Here is an 18,600-nt window from a genome sequence, read left to right as displayed (position 1 = left end):
TCTCCTCATCTCTATCCTAAATGGTCTACCCAGTATTTTTAAGCTGTGTCCTCTGGTTCGGCACTCACCCATCAGCGGAAACATGTTTCCTGCCTCCAGAGTGTCTAATCCTTTCATAATCTTATATGTCTCAATCAGATCCCCTCTCCGTCTTCTAAAGTCAAGGGTATACAAGCCCAGTCGCTCCAGTCTTTCAGAGTAAGGTAGTCCTGCCATTCCAGGAATTGACCTAGACGCATTAGTGGGAGGGAAATGGGTCTGGGTGGGTTACTCTTATGAGGGTCGGTGTGGACTTGCGGGACTGAAGGGTCTGTTTCCACATTCTAGGGAATCTAATCTAAAACTTTCAAAGGCTGATTGGGGGCAGATGTTCGCAGGGACGGCTAGAAAATGTGAAATCTTTAGAAATGAGATAACGAAAGTCCAGAGACAGTATTTTCCTGCTAGAGTGAAAGGAAAGGCTGGTAGGTGTAGGGAATGCTGGATGACTAAAGAAATTGAGGGTTTGGTTAGAAAAAGAAGAAAGCATATGTCAGGTATGACAGGATAGATCAAGTCAATCCTTAGGGTACAAAAGCAGTAGGGGTATACTTAAGACGGAAATCAGGAGGGCAAAAAGGTAACATGAGATAGCTTTGGCAAATAAGGTTAAGGGGAATCCAGAGGTTTTTGTACAAATACATTAAGGACAAAAAGGCAACTAGGGAGAGAACAGGGCCTCTCAAAGATCAGCAAGGTGGTCTTTGTGTGGAGCCACAGGAGGTGGGGGAGATACTAAACTAGTATTTTGCATCAATCACTTCTCTAGCTTCCCACAGAGTTGTAAGGTACACCTGATCAGGTCCTGGGGATTTATCCACTTTTTTGTGTTTCAAGACAGCCAGCACTTCCTCCTGTGTAATACGGACATTTTTAAACACGACACTATATATTTCACAAAACAGATGACACCAAAATTGAAGGTGTAGTGGACAGCAAAGAAGATTACTTCCGATTACAATGTGATCTTGATCAGATGGGCCAGTGAGCTGAGGAGTGGCAGGTGGAGATTAATTTGGATAAAAGTGAGGTGCTGCATTTTGGGAAAGCAAATCTTAGCAGGATTTATACACTTAATGGTAAGGTCCTAGGGAGTGTTGCTGAACAAAGAGACCATGGAGTGCAGGTTCATAGTTCCTTGAAATTGGAGTCGCAAGTAGATAGGGTAGTGAAGAACGCGTTTGGTATGCTTTCCTTTATTGGTCAGAGTATTGAGTATAGGAGATGGGTAGTCATGTTGCGGCTGTACAGGACATTAGTTAGATCACTTTGGAATATTGCATGCAATTTTTGTCTCCTTCCTATGGGAAGGATGTTGTGAAGTTTAAAAGGGTTCAGAAAAGATTTACAAGGATGTTGCCAGGGTTGGAGGATTTTTCTATTGGGAGAGGTTGAATAGGCTGGGGTTGTTTTCCCTGGAATGAGCTGCCAGAAGTGATGGAGGCTAGTACAAATGCAACATTTGAAAGGCATCTAGATGGCTATATGAATAGGAAGGATTTGGAGGGATATGAGCTGGGTGCTGGCACGTGGGACTAGATTAGTTTGGGATATCTGATCGGTATGGACGAGTTGGACTGAAGGGTCTGTTTCCGTGCTGTGTATCTTGATGTCGCTATGATTCAACAACTTGAATTACTGTTCGAATCCTTTCAGCTGTTTGAGAGACATTCAGGTCTTCTCCATTTGAGAGACATTCAGGTCTTCTCCACGGCTGTGTTGTTTGTGTTAAATCTTCTCAGGAGATTAATCTATTTTTTGAATCAGTGACTATGTAATCTTCACTCAATTGCATGAAATAAATGACTTGGTAGGTTAACTACCTTTGGCATATTTTGTAAAGGAATTCCAAAATCTATTTAGAGCATTTGGTAGCTGTACATTATATCAGGGCTAACAGTTAAATAAATGAACCATTTGGCAGGACAAATATTTTAAGGTGAGCTTATAATCTTTTAAATTAAGCTGTTGTCACTTATTATGTAAAATTTGAACTAATTTGGTATTAGGATCCTTTCTTTAGCACAATGGTACAAAGGGCTGTTTAAGTGAGGATGCAAAAGGAAGTGGATTCAGGGCATATCAGAGCTTTAGTGGAAGAGACCTGTTGTGTGTATTAACAACATAGGACCATGAAAAGGATAGAGTATATGAAGGAAATATGAGCAGCTCTGTTAAATTTAGGAAGTGGAGCCACAATGCTAATAATCTCTCGTACTACCTGATGCATGAACAAATTGGCATAGGGCAAGTGGAATCAGAGAGTTGCAGTATACATTTAAGGCACAGTTTTGCTTATTTCTTCCTATTACTACAAATCGATGGGTTTTCTGGCATTTGTGATTTATCTGCACCAATCAGTCCTTGAGTTGGATTGTAGTGTGAGAGTCCCTAGGGAGTTTGACTTGGATTTTGAGCTGTACTCTTGATGTAACAGGAATCCGTGACAACACCTGAGAATAAAACAACAATGTTTTTGAGCTTGATAATATAACCATTATAAAACAATTATAAATGCTGATCTAAATTATGATGAGAAAAGTAGCATGAAAGAAGGAACAATAACTTTGTTGAAAGGAAAGCAATTTATGTATGTATTAAATTTATTTGTGTAGCTATTTTGTGTCAGAATGGAAAAAAGTTAAATTTTATAATTGCCCAAATATTATCTGTCCCTGATCCAAAATCTTAAAATAACTCCAGTTAGTCTTTCCATAACAAGTCACCAAATTATAAGACAGCCCTTGGCACATATATGATAAAGTCTTCAAATAACTCCAAAAGGTGTTAGATCTCTGGTCAGTAATGCCATCAATGTCTCTTTTTTCTGTAGTCGTCAGTATTTAACCATTGACCATTTGATTACAACAATGAATGCTGAGTGTACACAGTGTGACTTTGAGCCAAGTTCTGTCTCTGTTCCAGACTTTCAACGCTTCTACCCATAGTTCCGCGAAACACAAGGCATAAACAAAGCATGAGTCTAATCCTACACAGACTTGGCAGGTGCATTCTTAACACTTAAGTAAATGATCATCCTTGATGTCTTTCAATGTATACTTTATGCATCAATTGAACTTCATTTCATTGACCACCCCATTCATTGTCCTATTTGTAGTTCAAGAATAATCAACGTCAATGTAGTAAGGACAATTCCTCTTTATATACAGCAGGGAAACCACTTAGGTAGAAATATCTTGAGGAAAACAGTATTCATTCAAAACAACAGCTGGGCATATGATATCCTAGGGATATGCCGTAAAACATTTGCATAATTGAATCATTTGACTTAAAGCACACTCACTCCTGTTGTACGACATGGAAATTAACGCCTTTGTTACTTAACCCAAACATCCAGAAAATCTCGCCTCGCCTCATCATCTGTTAAAATGAGTGACTGAGAACTCTCAAATTTCAACACTTAAAATAATTTAATTTATTTTTTAACTTGAAAAGTGAACATTAAACAACAACTGTTCAGAAATCTAAGCCCCATTTCTCTTAACTGCTTATTACCTGCTTCCAACTCTATAACAATATGCTGTTCCAATAAGGCACTTAATAAAATTACATCAACTTAATTTCAAAACTTTACAGCCGCTATTGTCTTCTGCCTTCCCTCTTCCAGCTGAGGATCTCTGAGTGGTCGTCTTTCTTTTTACTGTGAGTATGTTTCATATGAAAAGGTACCTTTTGATAGGGAGTGTTTCCTAATTTCTTGGAGAGCAAGATGTTGGCTGTCTGTGCATTTCTGTCTCTCCAATTTCCAAAATATCTGCATTTTTATATGCTCAACATCAGATCGTCTCATTGGTTCAGTGTTGGCAAAACAATAAATTCAGACTTGATGGGATTTTGTATCCTGGGGCATAATTTAAACTGATTAAATTTGCATTAACCAAAACTCAGGTATCCCTTTCACAGCCAGCTGTTACATGATTTCAATTTTCCAGTACACTTGGGGACTGCCAACTTGTCATATACACAAGTGCTTGTAAGCTCTCAGTTCGGAGTAGCATTCTCTCTCTCACTCTTAAAGGTACAGTGCATGCCTTCAACTTCATAACATTTGGGTTAAATCAGTATTTACAAAGTAAGAATTTAGTTTGGCCTTACTAAAAGATCATAAAGCAGAAATTAGATGTAGTAGATAAAATTATAAAAATATATGTCTACATGATCATGTAAAATTGAGATGTTCACTTTGGGGAACAATAGAAAAGCAGAATATTAAATGCAGAGACTACAGAGTGCTGTGGTACGGTAGGAAATGATATTCTTATGCATGAATCACAAAAGGTTAATGATCAAGAGCAAATGAAAAGTTGACCTTTTAATGAAAAGAGAAATTTGTAGAAAAGAATGGAAGCCTTGTTATAATTGTATATGGTGTTGATAAGCACACAGAATAGTCAGTTTTGATCTCCTTATTAGAAAAGGGTATAGGCAGTTCAGTTGAAGTTCATTAAGTTATTTTCTGAGATGAAGCAGTTATGAAGAACGGTTAAGCACATTAGGCCTACTATTTCATCTGCTTATAGAGATTGGTATTCAGTGATTGACTTAAAGGAGTTGCACAAGATGCCACATTTTAAAGTCTTTGGTGGTACAGTGGTTCAATGGTGCTGTGAAGCAGCTGTGCTAACCAAGGACCCGATTTTGATTGCAACCTCGACCAACTGTCTGTGTGGAGTTTGCACATTCTCCCCATGTCTGCGTGGGTTTCCTCCGGGTGCTCAGTTTCCACCCACAATTCAAAGGCGTGCAGGTTAGGTGAATTGGCCATGTTAAGCTACCCATGGTGTTCAGGGATGCGTAAATTAGGTGCATTCATCAGGCATAACTGTAGAGTAACAGGATTGGGGAATGGGTCTGGGTGGCTTACTCTTCAGATGGTCGGTGTGGACTTGTTGGGCCAAATGGCCTGTTTAAAAATTGATGGGATTCTATAATTTTAAGAAACTAAAAGTAACATCTAAACTGTAATAGAAAATTAAAGACTGTAATAGAAAATTAAAGACTGGATAGCTGTTGGGAAAACAGTAAATATTGAAAAAAGAATCAACAGGTTCAAAATTCTGTGTCGAGAAAAGAATAGAGTTAACACTTAAATGTCTAAGACCTTTCATCAGAACTGGGAAAATTGGAGAGGTTTTTTGCAGATTGTGCATAGATCATGGATAAAAGGAAACTCTGTGGTACGACAGAAAACAGGAGATAATGAATGATGGAATGGCCAAATGGAATGGCGATAGAGCAAGAAAAGAAGCATAAGTTCTCAGCACATCTTTGGCCAGCATCCTGCTGCCTGAAAGGGGGAAAAAACAAAACTGTGTTCTGTCTCATGATCATTATGGCTTTGACATGCTCATGACTTCATTACTGTATTATAATATGTGACCAGTGAGTATAAACATCTTGTGCTCCATCTTACCTGGTCAAAGCAAGACTGTCCAATTGAAACATGTGTTCTGTTGCATGCTAATCGAGACATATATTTACCTGAGGAATGTAATGTTTGTATTTGATATATAGTTATTATAATTGTCCATTGGATTATCCAATTTCATGATACCCACAGCCAGTTTCCTGTGTTATTGAAGCTAAGATGACATTGCTGTAATTGATAAAACCACTCTGTTGGAGGCAAATTCTTACTCGGAACGACCAGAGTGAAGGAAACAGCATGGCTGACAAAGTTTACGTTCTGATCCTGTGGAACTCAGTGCTGCTTCCATAATGTTGTCAAGTGCTGAATTGAAAGTTGAAAAACTGTCCCTGAATCTTTTATGGAACCTTACTAAAACAGTGCTGAAGGCCAAGGATAGATGTCAACATGAGAACAAGAAAGAGAATTAAAATTACCGGCCATTGGAAGCTGTGCAACATGTTGCTTAAGCGTGACTTAGTGGGCAACTAATAATCTAAATTACAGCAGTGTAGAACTTACCCTTCACTTTTTAACTTGACTAAAAGCCCCAGTTGAGAGTGTGGTGCTGGAAAAGCACAGCAGGTCAGACAGCATCCGAGGAGCATGAGAATCAATATTTTGGGCATAAGCCCTTCATCAGGAAGCTCCTGCTCCTCGATGTTGCCTGATCTGATGTGTTTTTCCAGCACCACACTCTTGACTCTGACCTCTAGCATCTTCAGTCCTCACTTGCTCTTAAAAGTCCAGTTGTTCTAGTTGTGATGACCCCAGCCACCAGATTGTGGGTAATGCAAGATGGAGGACTGGAGAAAATTGTGACTTGAAGAGCTGCTTCTTTTTTGAGGTATTTTAGGTGTGGGAGGGGAGTTCCTTGAATTCCAGGAGCAGTAATTACTGTTTTAGAAGCTGTTGCATTGTTCTGGAACTTTGAGGGGAAAAAAGATCAAAACAATGACACTTTAAAAAAGAAGAAGACAGACAAAGACCACATGGTCAGAGAAAGAAACTGACACTACTGTCTGACACAGAATGAATCTGCTCAGCTACTGCCTTTGCTGTTTGAGTTCAAGTATCTCTGGCCAACGGAGTGCATCTAAGAAAAATTGACAAACAACGAAATTCACAGCTTCTTCCATGCTGTGAGCTCTCCCTCACAGGTTCATCCAAGATCAGCTAAGTGCATAGTTTTTAAGTGTAACCTTGCTGTGAATCTGCAAGTGAGTAGAGAGTTTTTTTTTATTTATATGTTTTATTAAGATCCGTCTCTTGATTAAATTTTAAAAATATAAAGCATAGGTACAACGTTAGCCTGGAGTAGTATTTTTGTTTTAGCACATTAAGACGGTGCTACTTTCTGTAGATTGTTAAGGAGCAAAGATGGCCTTTTGTACATTGATGTGCTATTCCTATCGGATGTGGGAGATTATGGAGAGTTTCCATGTTACTGATGATTATGTCTACAGTAAGTATATTTGGTTGCGAATCCTATCAGACCATATGGATTTGTTGGAACGGCAGTTCGAGGCAGTGAGGAATTCATACGAACCAGGAGGTGTGATGGATGGCAGTTATAGGAAGGGAGAAAAAAAACGCAGATCCAGTTGGGTAGATGGGGTACCTCCAGGAAAGGTAGGAGAGGGAGGCAGATAGTGCAGGAGTCTCCTCTGGCTATCACCATCTCAAATAGGTATGCTGGTTTGGAAAATGTAGGGGGGTGATTGACTCTCAGGGGAATGTAGCATGAGCAGCCAAGTTTCTGGTACCGAGACTGACTCTAATGAAACAAGGGGTATGTCAGATTCCAAGCAATCGATTGTGGTTGAGCGCTGTCTAGTTAGAAGCACAGACAGACGTTTCTGTGGTCGACGGTGAGAAATCAGAATGGTGTGTTGCCTCTCTGGTATCAAGTCAAGGATATCTTAGAGAGGGTGCAGAATGCTCTCAAGGGGGAGATGGACCAGCAGGAGGTGGTTGTACTCATTGGAACTAATGACATTAGGTAGGGGAAAAATGAGATTCTGAAGGGACGATATAGAGAGTTAGGCGGGAATTTAAAAAGTAGGTTCTCAAGAGTAGTAATATCTAGATTACTCCCGGTGCTATGAGCTAGTGAAGGTAGGAATAGGAGGATAGAGTAGGTGTGGCTGGGGAGCTGGTGCAAGGGAGAAGGGTTCACCTTTTTGGATCATTGGAATCTGTTCTGGGGTAGAAGTGACCTGTACAAGAAGGACAGATTGTGCCGGAATTGGAAGGGGACTAATATACTGACTGGGAGATTTGCTAGAGCTGCTCGGGAGGATTTAAACTAGTAAGGTGGGAAGGGTGGGACTTGGAGATAATGAGAAAAGAAATCAATCTGAGACTGGTACACTTGGGAAAAGGGGCAAGTCAAACAATCAGGGCCAGCAGGACCAAAGCAGAAACAAGGTAGGATAGATAATTAAACTGCATTTATTTCAATGCCTAACAGTGAAAGCAGATTGATTTGGCATGGGTGGGAAAATGGGACAGAGCAGCAGGTCAGGCAGCATCCGAGGAGAAGGCTTTTTGCAGCCCTGATGAAGGGCTTTTGCCCGAATGTCGATTCTCCTGCTCCTTGGATGCTACCTGGCCTGCTGTGCATTTCCAGCACCACACTCCTGACTCTAATCTCCAGCATCTGCAGTCCTCACTTACACCTAGGAAAATGGGATATCAGGGCAACTACAGAAATGTGGCTTAGGGATGGACAGGACTGGCAGCTTAATAGTTCAGGATACAAATATTATAGAAAGGGAGGCAAGAGAGGAGGGATGGCGGTGTTTATGATAGCATTACGGCTGTGCTTAGGGAGAATATTCCTGGGAATACATCCAGGGAAGTTATTTGGGTGAAACTAAGTAATAAGAAAGGGATGATCATCTTATTGGGATTGTAACATAGAATTCACCTACTTCCCCCCTCCCTTACACATTTGTAAGGAGATCTCAGTTATATATAAGAGTAATAGGGTGATTATGGTAGGGGATTTTAATGTTCCACACATAGACTGGGACTGCCATAGGGTTATAGGTTTACATAGAGAGGAATTTGTTAAATGCGTACAAGAAAATTTTCTGATTCAATATGTGGATGTACCTACTAGAGAAGGTGCAAAAACTTGACCTGCTGTTGAGAAATAAGGCAGGGCAAGTGATTGAGGTGTCAGTGGGGGAGCACTTTAGGGCCAGTGACCATAATTCTATAAGATTTAAAAGAGGGATGGAAAAGGATAGACCGAATCTAAAAGTTGAAGTTCTAAATTGGAGAAATGCCAATTTTGACGGTATTAGGCAAGAACTTTCAAAAGCTGATTGGAGGCAGATGTTCACAGGTAAAGGGACGGCTGGAAAATGGGAAGCCTTCAGAAATGAGATAACAAGAATCCAGAGAAAGTATATTCCTGTCAGGGTGAAAGGGAAGGCTGGTAGGTATAGGGAATGCTGGATGACTAAAGAAATTGAGGGTTTGGTTAAGAAAAAGAAGGAAGCATGTGTCAGGTACAGACAGGATAGATTGAGTGAATCCTTAGAGTATAAAGAAAGTAGGAGTATACTTAAGAGGGAAATCAGGAGGGCAAAATGGGGTTATGAGATAGCTTTGGCAAATAGAATTAAGGAGAATCCAAAGGGGTTTTACAAATATATTAAGGACAAAAGGGTAACTAGGGAGAGAATAGGGCCCCTCAAAGATTAGCAAGGTGGCCTTTGTGTGGAGCCACAGAAAATAGGGGAGATACAGTATTTACTGTGGAAAAGAATATGGAAGATATAGACTGTAGGGAAATAGATGGTGACATCTTGCAAAATGTCCAGATTTCAGAGGAGGAAGTGCTGGATGTTTTGAAACGGTTAAAGGTGGATAAATTCCCAGGACCTGATCAGGTGTACCCAAGTACTCTGTGGGAAGCTCGAGAAGTGATTGCTGGGCCTCTTGCTGAGATATTTGTATCATCAATAGTCACAAGTGAGGTGCCAGAAGACTGGAAGTTGGCAAACGTGATGCCACTGTTTAAGAAGGGCGGTAAAGACAAGCCAGGGAACTATAGACCAGTGAGTCTGACCTTGGTGGTGGGCAAGTTGTTGGAGAGAATCCTGAGGGACAGGATGTACATGTATTTGGAAAGGCAAGGACTGATTCGGGATAGTCAACATGTCTTTGTGCATGGGAAATCATGTCTCACAAACTTGATTGAGTTTTTTGAAGAAGTAACAAAGAAGATTGATGAGGGTAGAGCAGTAGATGTGATCTATATGGACTTCAGTAAGGCATTCGACAAGGTTCCCCATGGGAGACTGATTAACAAGGTTAGATCTCATGAAATACAGTGAGAACTAGCCATTCGGGTACAGAACGGGCTTAAAGGTAGAAGACAGAGGGTGGTGGTGGAGTGTTGTTTTTCAGACTGGAGGCCTGTGACCAGTGGAGTGCCACAAGGATCGGTGCTGGGCCCTCTACTTTTTGTCATTTACATAAATGATTTGGATGCGAGCATAAGAGGTACAGTTAGTAAGTTTGCAGATGACACCAAAATTCGAGGTGCAGTGGTCAGTGAAGAAGGTTACCTCAGATTACAACAGGATTTGGACTAAATGGGTCAATGGGCTGAGAAGTGGCAGATGGAGTTTAATTCAGATAAATGCGAGGTGCTGCATTTTGGGAAAGCAAATCTTAGCAGGACTTATACACTTAATGGTAAGGTCCGAGGGTGTGTTGCTGAGCAAAGAGACCTTGGAGTGCAGGTTCATAGCTCCTTGAAAGTGGAGTCGCAGGTAGATAGGATAGTGAAGAAGGCGTTTGGTATGCTTTCCTTTATTGGTCAGAGTATTGATTACAGGAGTTGGGAGGTCATGTTGCAGCTGTACAGGACATTGGTTAGGCCACTGTTGGAATATTGTGTGCAATTCTGGTCTTCTTCCTATGGGAAAGATTTTGTGAAACTTGAAAGGGTTCAGAAAAGATTTACAAGGATGTTGCCAGGGTTGGAAGATCTGAGCTACAGGGAGAGGCTGAACAGGCTGGGGCTGTTTTCCCTGGATTGTCGGAGGCTGAGGGGTGACCTTATAGAGGTTTACAAAATTATGAGGGGCATGGATAGGATAAATAGACAAAGTCTTTTCCCTGGGGTCGGGAGCCCAGAACTAGAGGGCATAAGTTTCGGGTGAGAGGGGAAAGATATAAAAGAGACCTACGGGGCAACTTTTTCACACAGAGGGTGGTACATGTATGGAATGAGCTGCCAGAGGATGTGGTGGAGGCTGGTACAATTGCAACATTTAAGAGGCATTTGGATTGGTATATGAATAGGAAAGGTTTGGAGGGATATGGGCTGGGCGCTGGCAGGTGGGACTAGATTGGGTTGGGATATCTGGTCGGCATGGACGGATGGGTTGGACCAAAGGGTCTGTTTCCATGCTGTACATCTCTATGACTCTAAATGAGATGAGAGTCCAAAGATAGTGTTGTGAGTCAGGCTAGACCCCCTCAATACATTTGAAGAAAGTAGCCCAGACCCTAACTTTGCTAATTGTTTTAAGCAGGTGTACAGTGGATATTCCAGGCGAGATGTAGCTGATCAAACCACTTAGTTTAAGCCACTTAGAATTTATTTACAAGATTACCAAATGAAATATGAAAATAGAATACCAAATAACTTAACCTATCTGAAAACCTAACAGATTATCCCAACTTAATGATGCTGTTCCAAATTCCTGCAACAATCCCCGTAAACCCCCTTGGCAAAAAAGGTCAAATGAAACAGCGTTTTACAGGAGAGAGAGAGAGAGAGAGAGATGACGGAGAGATATTCAGAATGGAACACCTTCTTTCTTGTGGCTGTCTCTTGGACCGCAGCCTCGCTGACTGCCTGCTTTCAGTGAACAGCCAGACTGCTAAAACCAAACCAAACCAAGCAAGCATATGTAAGGCATAGACAGGATAGATCGAGTGAATCCTTAGAGTATAAAGGCAGGAGGAGTATACATAAGAGGGAAACCAGGAGGGCAAAAAGGGGACATGAGATAGCTTTGGCAAATAGAATTAAGGAGAATCCAAAGGGCTTTTACAAATACATTAAGGACAAAAGGGTAACTCTGGAGAGAATAAGGCCCCTCAGAGATCAGCAAGGTGGTCTTCCTCCACTTCCTCTGGCAGCTCATTTCCATACGCACAGCATCCTTTGCATGAAAAAGTTGCCCCTTAGATCCCTTTTTCAATCCTTCCCCTCTCACCTTAAACCCAGGGAAACTACCCCCAATCCAGGGAAAAGTCCTTGTCTATTTACCCTATCCACGTCCCTCATGATTTTATAAACCTCTATAAGGTGGTCTTTGTGTGGAGCCGCAGAAAATGAGTGAGATACTGAACGAGTATTTTGCATCAATATTTACTGTGGAAAAGGATATGGAAGATATCGACTGTAGGGAAATAGATGGTGACACCTTGCATACTGTCCATATTACAGAGGAGGAAGTGTTGGGTGTCTTGAAACGCATAAAGGTGGATAAATCCCCAAGACCTGATCAGGTGATTCCTAGAACTCTGTGAGAAGCGAGAGAAGTGATTGCTGGGCCTCTTGCTGAGATATGAGATATGCCAGAAGACTGGAGGTTGGCTAACATGGTGTTACTGTTTAAGAAGGCTGGTAAGGACAAGGCAGGGAACTATAGACCAGTGAGCCTGATGTCGGTGGTGGGCAAGTTGTTGGAGGGAATCCTGAAGGACAGGATGAACATGTATTTGGAAAGGCAAGAACTGATTTGGGATAGTCAACATGGCTTTGTGCGTGGGAAATCATATCTCACAAACTTTAAGAAATGATTGACAGATTAACTCTGATTTCTCTGATGCTACCAGACTTGCTGAGCTTTTCCAGCAATTTCTATTTTCATCTCTGATTTTGCAGCATCTACAGTTCTTAGTTTTCATTTAGTAAATTTCTTATTCATTATGAGCACACTTAAACAACTTATACCATGATTGTAACACAAAACATGTAAAATCTGACAACCCGCCAGACATGCGGAGTGAAATTAGTGAAATATTATGACAGTTAGAGTCATCAAGTCATCGAGATGTACAACATGGAAACTGACCCTTCGGTCCAACTCGCCCATGCCGACCAGATGTCCTAAATTAATCTAGTCCCATTTGCCAGCACTTGGTCCATGTCCCTCTGAGCCCTTCCTATCTATGGACCCATCCAGATACCTTTTAAACGTTGTAATTGTACCAGAGTCCACCACTTCCTCTGGCAGCTCATTTCCATACGCACAGCATCCTTTGCATGAAAAAGTTGCCCCTTAGATCCCTTTTTCAATCCTTCCCCTCTCACCTTAAACCCAGGGAAACTACCCCCAATCCAGGGAAAAGTCCTTGTCTATTTACCCTATCCACGTCCCTCATGATTTTATAAACCTCTATAAGGTCACCCCTCAGCCTCTGATGCTCCAGGGAGAACAGCCCCAGCCTATTCAACCTCTCCCTATAGCTCAAACCCTCCAACCCTGGCAACATCTTTGTAAATCTCTGAACCCTTTCAAGTTTCACAGCATCCTTCTGATAGGAGGGAGACCAGAGTTGCACACAATATTACAAAAGTGGCCTAACCAAAGTCCTGTACAGTGGTAACATGACCTCCCAACTCCTATGCTCAATGCAATGACTAATAAAGGAACGCATGCTAAACACCTTCTTCACTATCCTATCTATCTATGATTCTATTTGCAAGGAACTATGAACCTACACTCCAAGGTCTTTGTTCAGCAACATTCCCCAGGACCTTACCATTAAATGTACAAGTCCTGTCTTGATTTGCCTTTCCAAAATGCAGCACCTCACATTTATCTAAATTATACTCCATCTGCCACTCCCATTGGCCTATCTGCTCAAGATTCCATTGTAATCTGAGGTAACCTTCTTCACTGTCCACTGCACCTCCAATTTTGGTGTCATTTTCAGACTTATTAACTATACCTCCCATGGTCACATCCAAATTATTTATATAACTGACGAAAAGCAGCGGACCCAGCACCGATCCTTGTGGCACAGCACTGGTCACAGGCATCCAGTCTGAAAAGCTATGAAATACTATGCAAATAAATGCATTTTTGTTTTGAGTAGTTTTATGATAGCATGATACCTTTCAAACTGGATCCAAATCATGATTAATTCCACTTTAGTATATGTTTTTCTATTTTCTGTTATCAATTGCCCAATACTACTGATGTGTGTGGGAGCTTGCGAAAACTGGTGCAATCCACAGTGCCCAGATTGGTGACCTCAGCAAGTGTCGGTGCTTGAGAAACTTCGGCTTAAAGTTGCTGAGTTGGAGTCCAAACCATGAATGCTGCAACATGCCCGAAAGGGGGAAGAGTTACCGGGACAGTGTGATTCAGTGTAGTGTAGTCAGTGGAGAATCTCATTTCTTTTTCTCTTAAATTGTGGTTCCTTAATTCTGCTGCTCAGAGCAAAAGGAAATTATCAACGAGAATTGCTACTTTGTTCCAAATGCAAAGCTAATGGAAAAGTATTCAATATGTTTAGTTTATATGGTAGTTCTGTTATTTGAAAATATTGATTTTCTCTTTTTATTCTTAAACATTTGTTCTGTCAATCTGTTAAGGCAAACATGCAGAGGATATATTTGGTGAGCTGTTTAATGAAGCTAACAACTTCCATATCCGAGCAAACTCTCTCCAAGATAGAATTGATCGTTTGGCTGTCAAAGTTACTCAACTGGACTCCACTGTGGAAGAAGGTAAGTAATTCAGTGCTAGGATTAATAATTCTTATGATTTATTTGATTTCCTTAAAGATATTCCTAATGATTTTCTTTTCAATTTTTACATCATAACTAAAGGCAGCCCAAGATTCCTGTAGGAAAACAATTAAGGGCCTTTTTACTTAATGATACAGATTGTACCCTTTGTGATGAGTTACTTTCTTCTTAATGACTAGAAATAAGAATACAGGAACAGGAGTAAGCCATTCAGTACCTTGAGCCTGTTCTATGATTCAATGTGATCATGGTTGATATGTGGTGTAACACCATCTACTTGCTTTTGGTCCTTGTCCCTAAATGTTTAATTAAGAAGTTAACCCTGCTAAACCTCAAATGTATTATATACTGTAATTAGGATGCAGTATAAATAATTAAGTGTTAAAGTGCTTATTGATCTAACTTAGCTTTATGTTTTCTGAAATAGACTAAAAACGATGTATAATCATTCCTATGCGCATAATCTAAGCAGTTCATCACATTGAACAATTGAATCATGGAATCCCTACAATATGGAAGCAGGCCATTCAGCCCATTGATGCACACTGACCCTCCAAAGAGCATACCATCCAGAACCCCACTCCCCATCCTAGTAACCCTGCACTTCCCATGACCAATCCACATAACCTTCACATCTTTGGACTGTGGGATGAAACCCACACATACACGGTGGAGAAAGTGCAAACTCCACACAGACAGTGACTGAGGGTGGAATCAAAGCCAGGTCCCTGGTGTTGTGTGGCAGCAGTGCTAACCACTGATCCACCCCTACGAGGGTAATTTCTGAATTATGTTTTGCAAATGTCTTCCCATTATTAAATTTGCCTGAAGTCTTGTTGCTGCTCGGATTTCATTGGTATAAAGTAGACCATTTAACCAACACGTATGTAAGGTTTAGCTGACTTGCCTTCCATTCCCCCTGTTTTTTTAAATGTACTGGTATTTATCATTAGTTATCACATAGTGGGTGGCCAATCCGTTACTTTCCCTTTTTGTGTTACCACCCAAGAGTAATTTGTTCCCTTCAGTAAAAAAACATAAATGTTGGAAATATGTTTAGGAGAATTCAACCAAATAAATGTTTTATGTTTGGCATGCCCATTGACTTAAAATGTCAAAGTCTATTTCTCTCTCCACAGATATTACCTGATGTGCTCAGTATTAACAGCATTTTCTGTTTTTATTTCAGACTTCCAGCTTTTGAAATATTTTGCTCTAATTTTCACCATATTGCCTATGTTGTTGACTGTCTATTTTAACCTTTAAATTATTGTAAAAATCCAATATTCTTTAAGGTAATATGTACATATTACTAAATTATTGGAAAAATCACCCCAATATCATATTTCAGTAATTACACTCAAACAGTGGCAAAAACTTTTAAAAATGCAATGATTGTGTAGACGCAAGTTTAGGTTTCATTATTGTGGCACTGTCTCATTCATTTGTGTTTGCTCTGTTGCACGAATGTGAACAATCCGACATAGCTGCATAGTGTGACTATCGTTTCTCTCCTTTCTATTCACAATATGAATTAGCTGCATTTAAGTGATTGCTTAAAATTTGAGCTTCAACTCTTAGGTAGCACTTATGATGAAAGGTATATAAAGCAGTTCCAAATAATTGGGAAACAGATATATTTCACTAAAGTGGTTGCTGGGAATTACCAAAATGCTAATATTGATAAATGGAGAGGAAACTATGTTGAAACTAGAGTTTAATCAGAGCTCCTGAAGAGTGAAGCAAACTATGGTACCAAACACCGTAACCTCGACTTCCTCTTCACTATGTGGTTGAATCCATTTCTTTGTCCATTTGTGCTATGTAACCTAGTTGGCTAAAGATTGACCTAGTAGTGAGAAAGGAATCTGTGAAAAAGAACGGTCTATAACATGAAGAGGAACTTGTAGATGGTGATATCTCACCTAGACCAGTTGCTGTTATTGTTCTAGTTGGTATTTGCATTTTGAAGGTATTTTCAAAGAAGCATTGATACATTGTTGCTGTTTACCCTAACATTTGATATGCAAGGGATCCACAGTGGAGTGAATGAATGTTTAAGATTTTGAATGCGTTGCCATCGAGTGGACTGCTTTGACTTGAATGTTGTTGACCTGCTTGTGTGTTGCTGGAGCTGTAGTCATCCAAAGAAAAAGAATATATTTAATTCTGACTCCTGAAAAATGCCTTGTAGATGGTGAATAGATTTTGGGTAGCCAGGTGTTGAGTAATTCAGTACAGAGGTTTCTGTCAGGTGGAAATGTTGAAAATGTCTGAAATTTGAAAGTCTGCTCTGACCATGGCACCTACCTTTTTCATGGACAAAAGTAGGATGGTGTCAAATTTTGCATATGTATAATTCATGAAGGCAACAGGGTATACAAATTAGTAGTTGTTTCTACTTTTTTTGTGCATTTGTGGTCTGGGTGTCCAGAGATTAGATTAGTCAAAGGGCAGGTCTAAACCTTATGAAAGCATTTGGATAGCCAGGGTGCTCTTTTCAAGAGACAATGAATATGATCCACAGAGACCTTTGTGTCAAGTTAGCATCTTTTAGGAAAGACCATTCTCTCTTTGAGAGAAGTAAGGTGCCCTTTGAAATTGTTAATGAATGAATTGGGCATAAACTAAACAACTGTCAATCCTAATGGGAATTGTCAACAGAGCTGTCAAAATCAACTGTCAAATCTGCTAAAAGTGTGAAGAGGGCCTGTCAAGAGAAACTGCCAGAAATGTCAAGAGGAAGTGCTGAAGCAATTAAAAATCATGCTTTTCAAATCTTTGGGGGAGGGGGGGGAGCGGGGAAATATCTGGAATATTGAAAATAAGAATGCTTATTATTTCGGTCTGTATGTTGACATAAGCCTGAGGGTTACCCTTATTGAATTAGTGCTGCATGATTGATTCTACAATTATTCACTTTCCCAATAGTGTGTATGTCATTTCACTGATTGAGACTATGAATTCCAGATCTTGTTATAAGGGCCGTGTAGTTGAAGGGATGTAAATCTATTTTTTAATGAATGAGAGTATTTTTTTCAATGCATTGAAGCCTCCAATGGACATTTAGAATGTATATTTTCAATTTGAATGGTCTTGTGGTCATCTTATGGTGGTTACTGGGTACGCATGCATGATAGCTGTAAGAATGAAGAGTGGTGGCTGGGAGGGTCATATATTGGCATGAGTTGACACTTGGAAAAGTGGCTATAAAACATTGGGTGTGCAGGTTTATGTTGATTTGGACTGTATGAAAGATTTGTATAGTGGTTCGAGCCAGGTTGACCTCATTGACTAGAGGTCATTGATTGACTTAGGTTAACAACCCCAATCAGGAAAGCCCTGACTGACCAATACAACCAGGAGATTTAGAGTCCCCTCAGCTTAGAAGACTGACTCTGTGCTGGTTGGGCCACAGTCAGTGTGTTATTGCTGCTTTTGGTTTCTGTTTGTTTTTGGCAGAAACCTGATTCCTGAATTGGCTGAACCATATATAGCCAGTTTGTTAACTGGCATTCCTTTTTATTGCAGACTGACTTTTAAACTGGCTGATTTAAACAGTCAACGTGTTGCTGGTATAACTCAGTTCTCATTAGGAAACTGTTGTTTCACTGGCTGGTTACAGCCTGTGTGTTACTCTTTTCTCCTTTATTTTGAGAAAAGGACTTTGTGGCAGGGCTTAGCCCTTGCACTCTTTTTTTTTTGTTTGGAATGTGTTTTCACTTTTTTGGTGTTTGGACTGAGCCATTGTGAGAATGTACATCTTTCGGATGAGTGGCCCTATATGGGTAGATTTGGCCCTTTGTGGGGTGACTAGGCCTCTGTAAAGACTGAACACCTGTGTGTGTGCTGGGAGGTGAATAATTGCTGCATCCTGGAGTGGACCAAACCCCTGTGAGTTAACTGTACCTTTATAATGTCCTGTGTTCCTGTGTGTGGGCCTGGTCCTTTGGATGGACCAGGCCTCTGAAGACTGAACATGTGTGTGTGTATGTGTGTGTGTTTGTGCGCGCACCTGGACTCTGACTTTGGGAGTGGACTCTGCCTTCGGGACTAGACCAAACCCCTGTGAATTAACTGCAGCTTTGCAGTGTACTGTGTTTCTGAGAATGGGCCTAGTTCTCCCTGGAAGGGCCAGGCCTGTACGGAGACTCAACACTGGAACGTGAACATTTGCTTCATCTTGGAGTTTGGGCATGGACTGGAAACAGTATTGAGGATTTTGTGAATTCTGTTATTGTATGTGGGTTTTGTAATTAATTGTGTTTTGAGAGTGTGGTCCAGAGTAGGCTAGTCAGTACGTGGGGTGGCCGGGAGTTGGGGGGGTCAATGA

General features: G+C 40.6%; 1 protein-coding gene across 4 annotated transcripts in view; it reads left to right on the top strand.

Moving 5' to 3' along the window:
- The window catches only part of LOC140481325 (actin-binding protein WASF3-like), a 113,032-nt gene that overhangs the window by 41,528 nt on the left and 52,904 nt on the right, over positions 1-18,600 (top strand). For all 4 annotated transcript variants that reach the window (XM_072577312.1, XM_072577313.1, XM_072577311.1 and 1 more), the window contains one exon: positions 14,112-14,246. In XM_072577312.1, the coding sequence (XP_072433413.1) occupies positions 14,112-14,246 (135 nt within the window). The remainder of the gene's footprint in view (positions 1-14,111; positions 14,247-18,600) is intronic.

This window comes from Chiloscyllium punctatum, chromosome 9 (assembly GCF_047496795.1).
Source record: "Chiloscyllium punctatum isolate Juve2018m chromosome 9, sChiPun1.3, whole genome shotgun sequence".
Lineage (NCBI taxonomy): Eukaryota > Metazoa > Chordata > Chondrichthyes > Orectolobiformes > Hemiscylliidae > Chiloscyllium > Chiloscyllium punctatum.
This window is presented reverse-complemented; position numbering and strand designations above follow the sequence as displayed.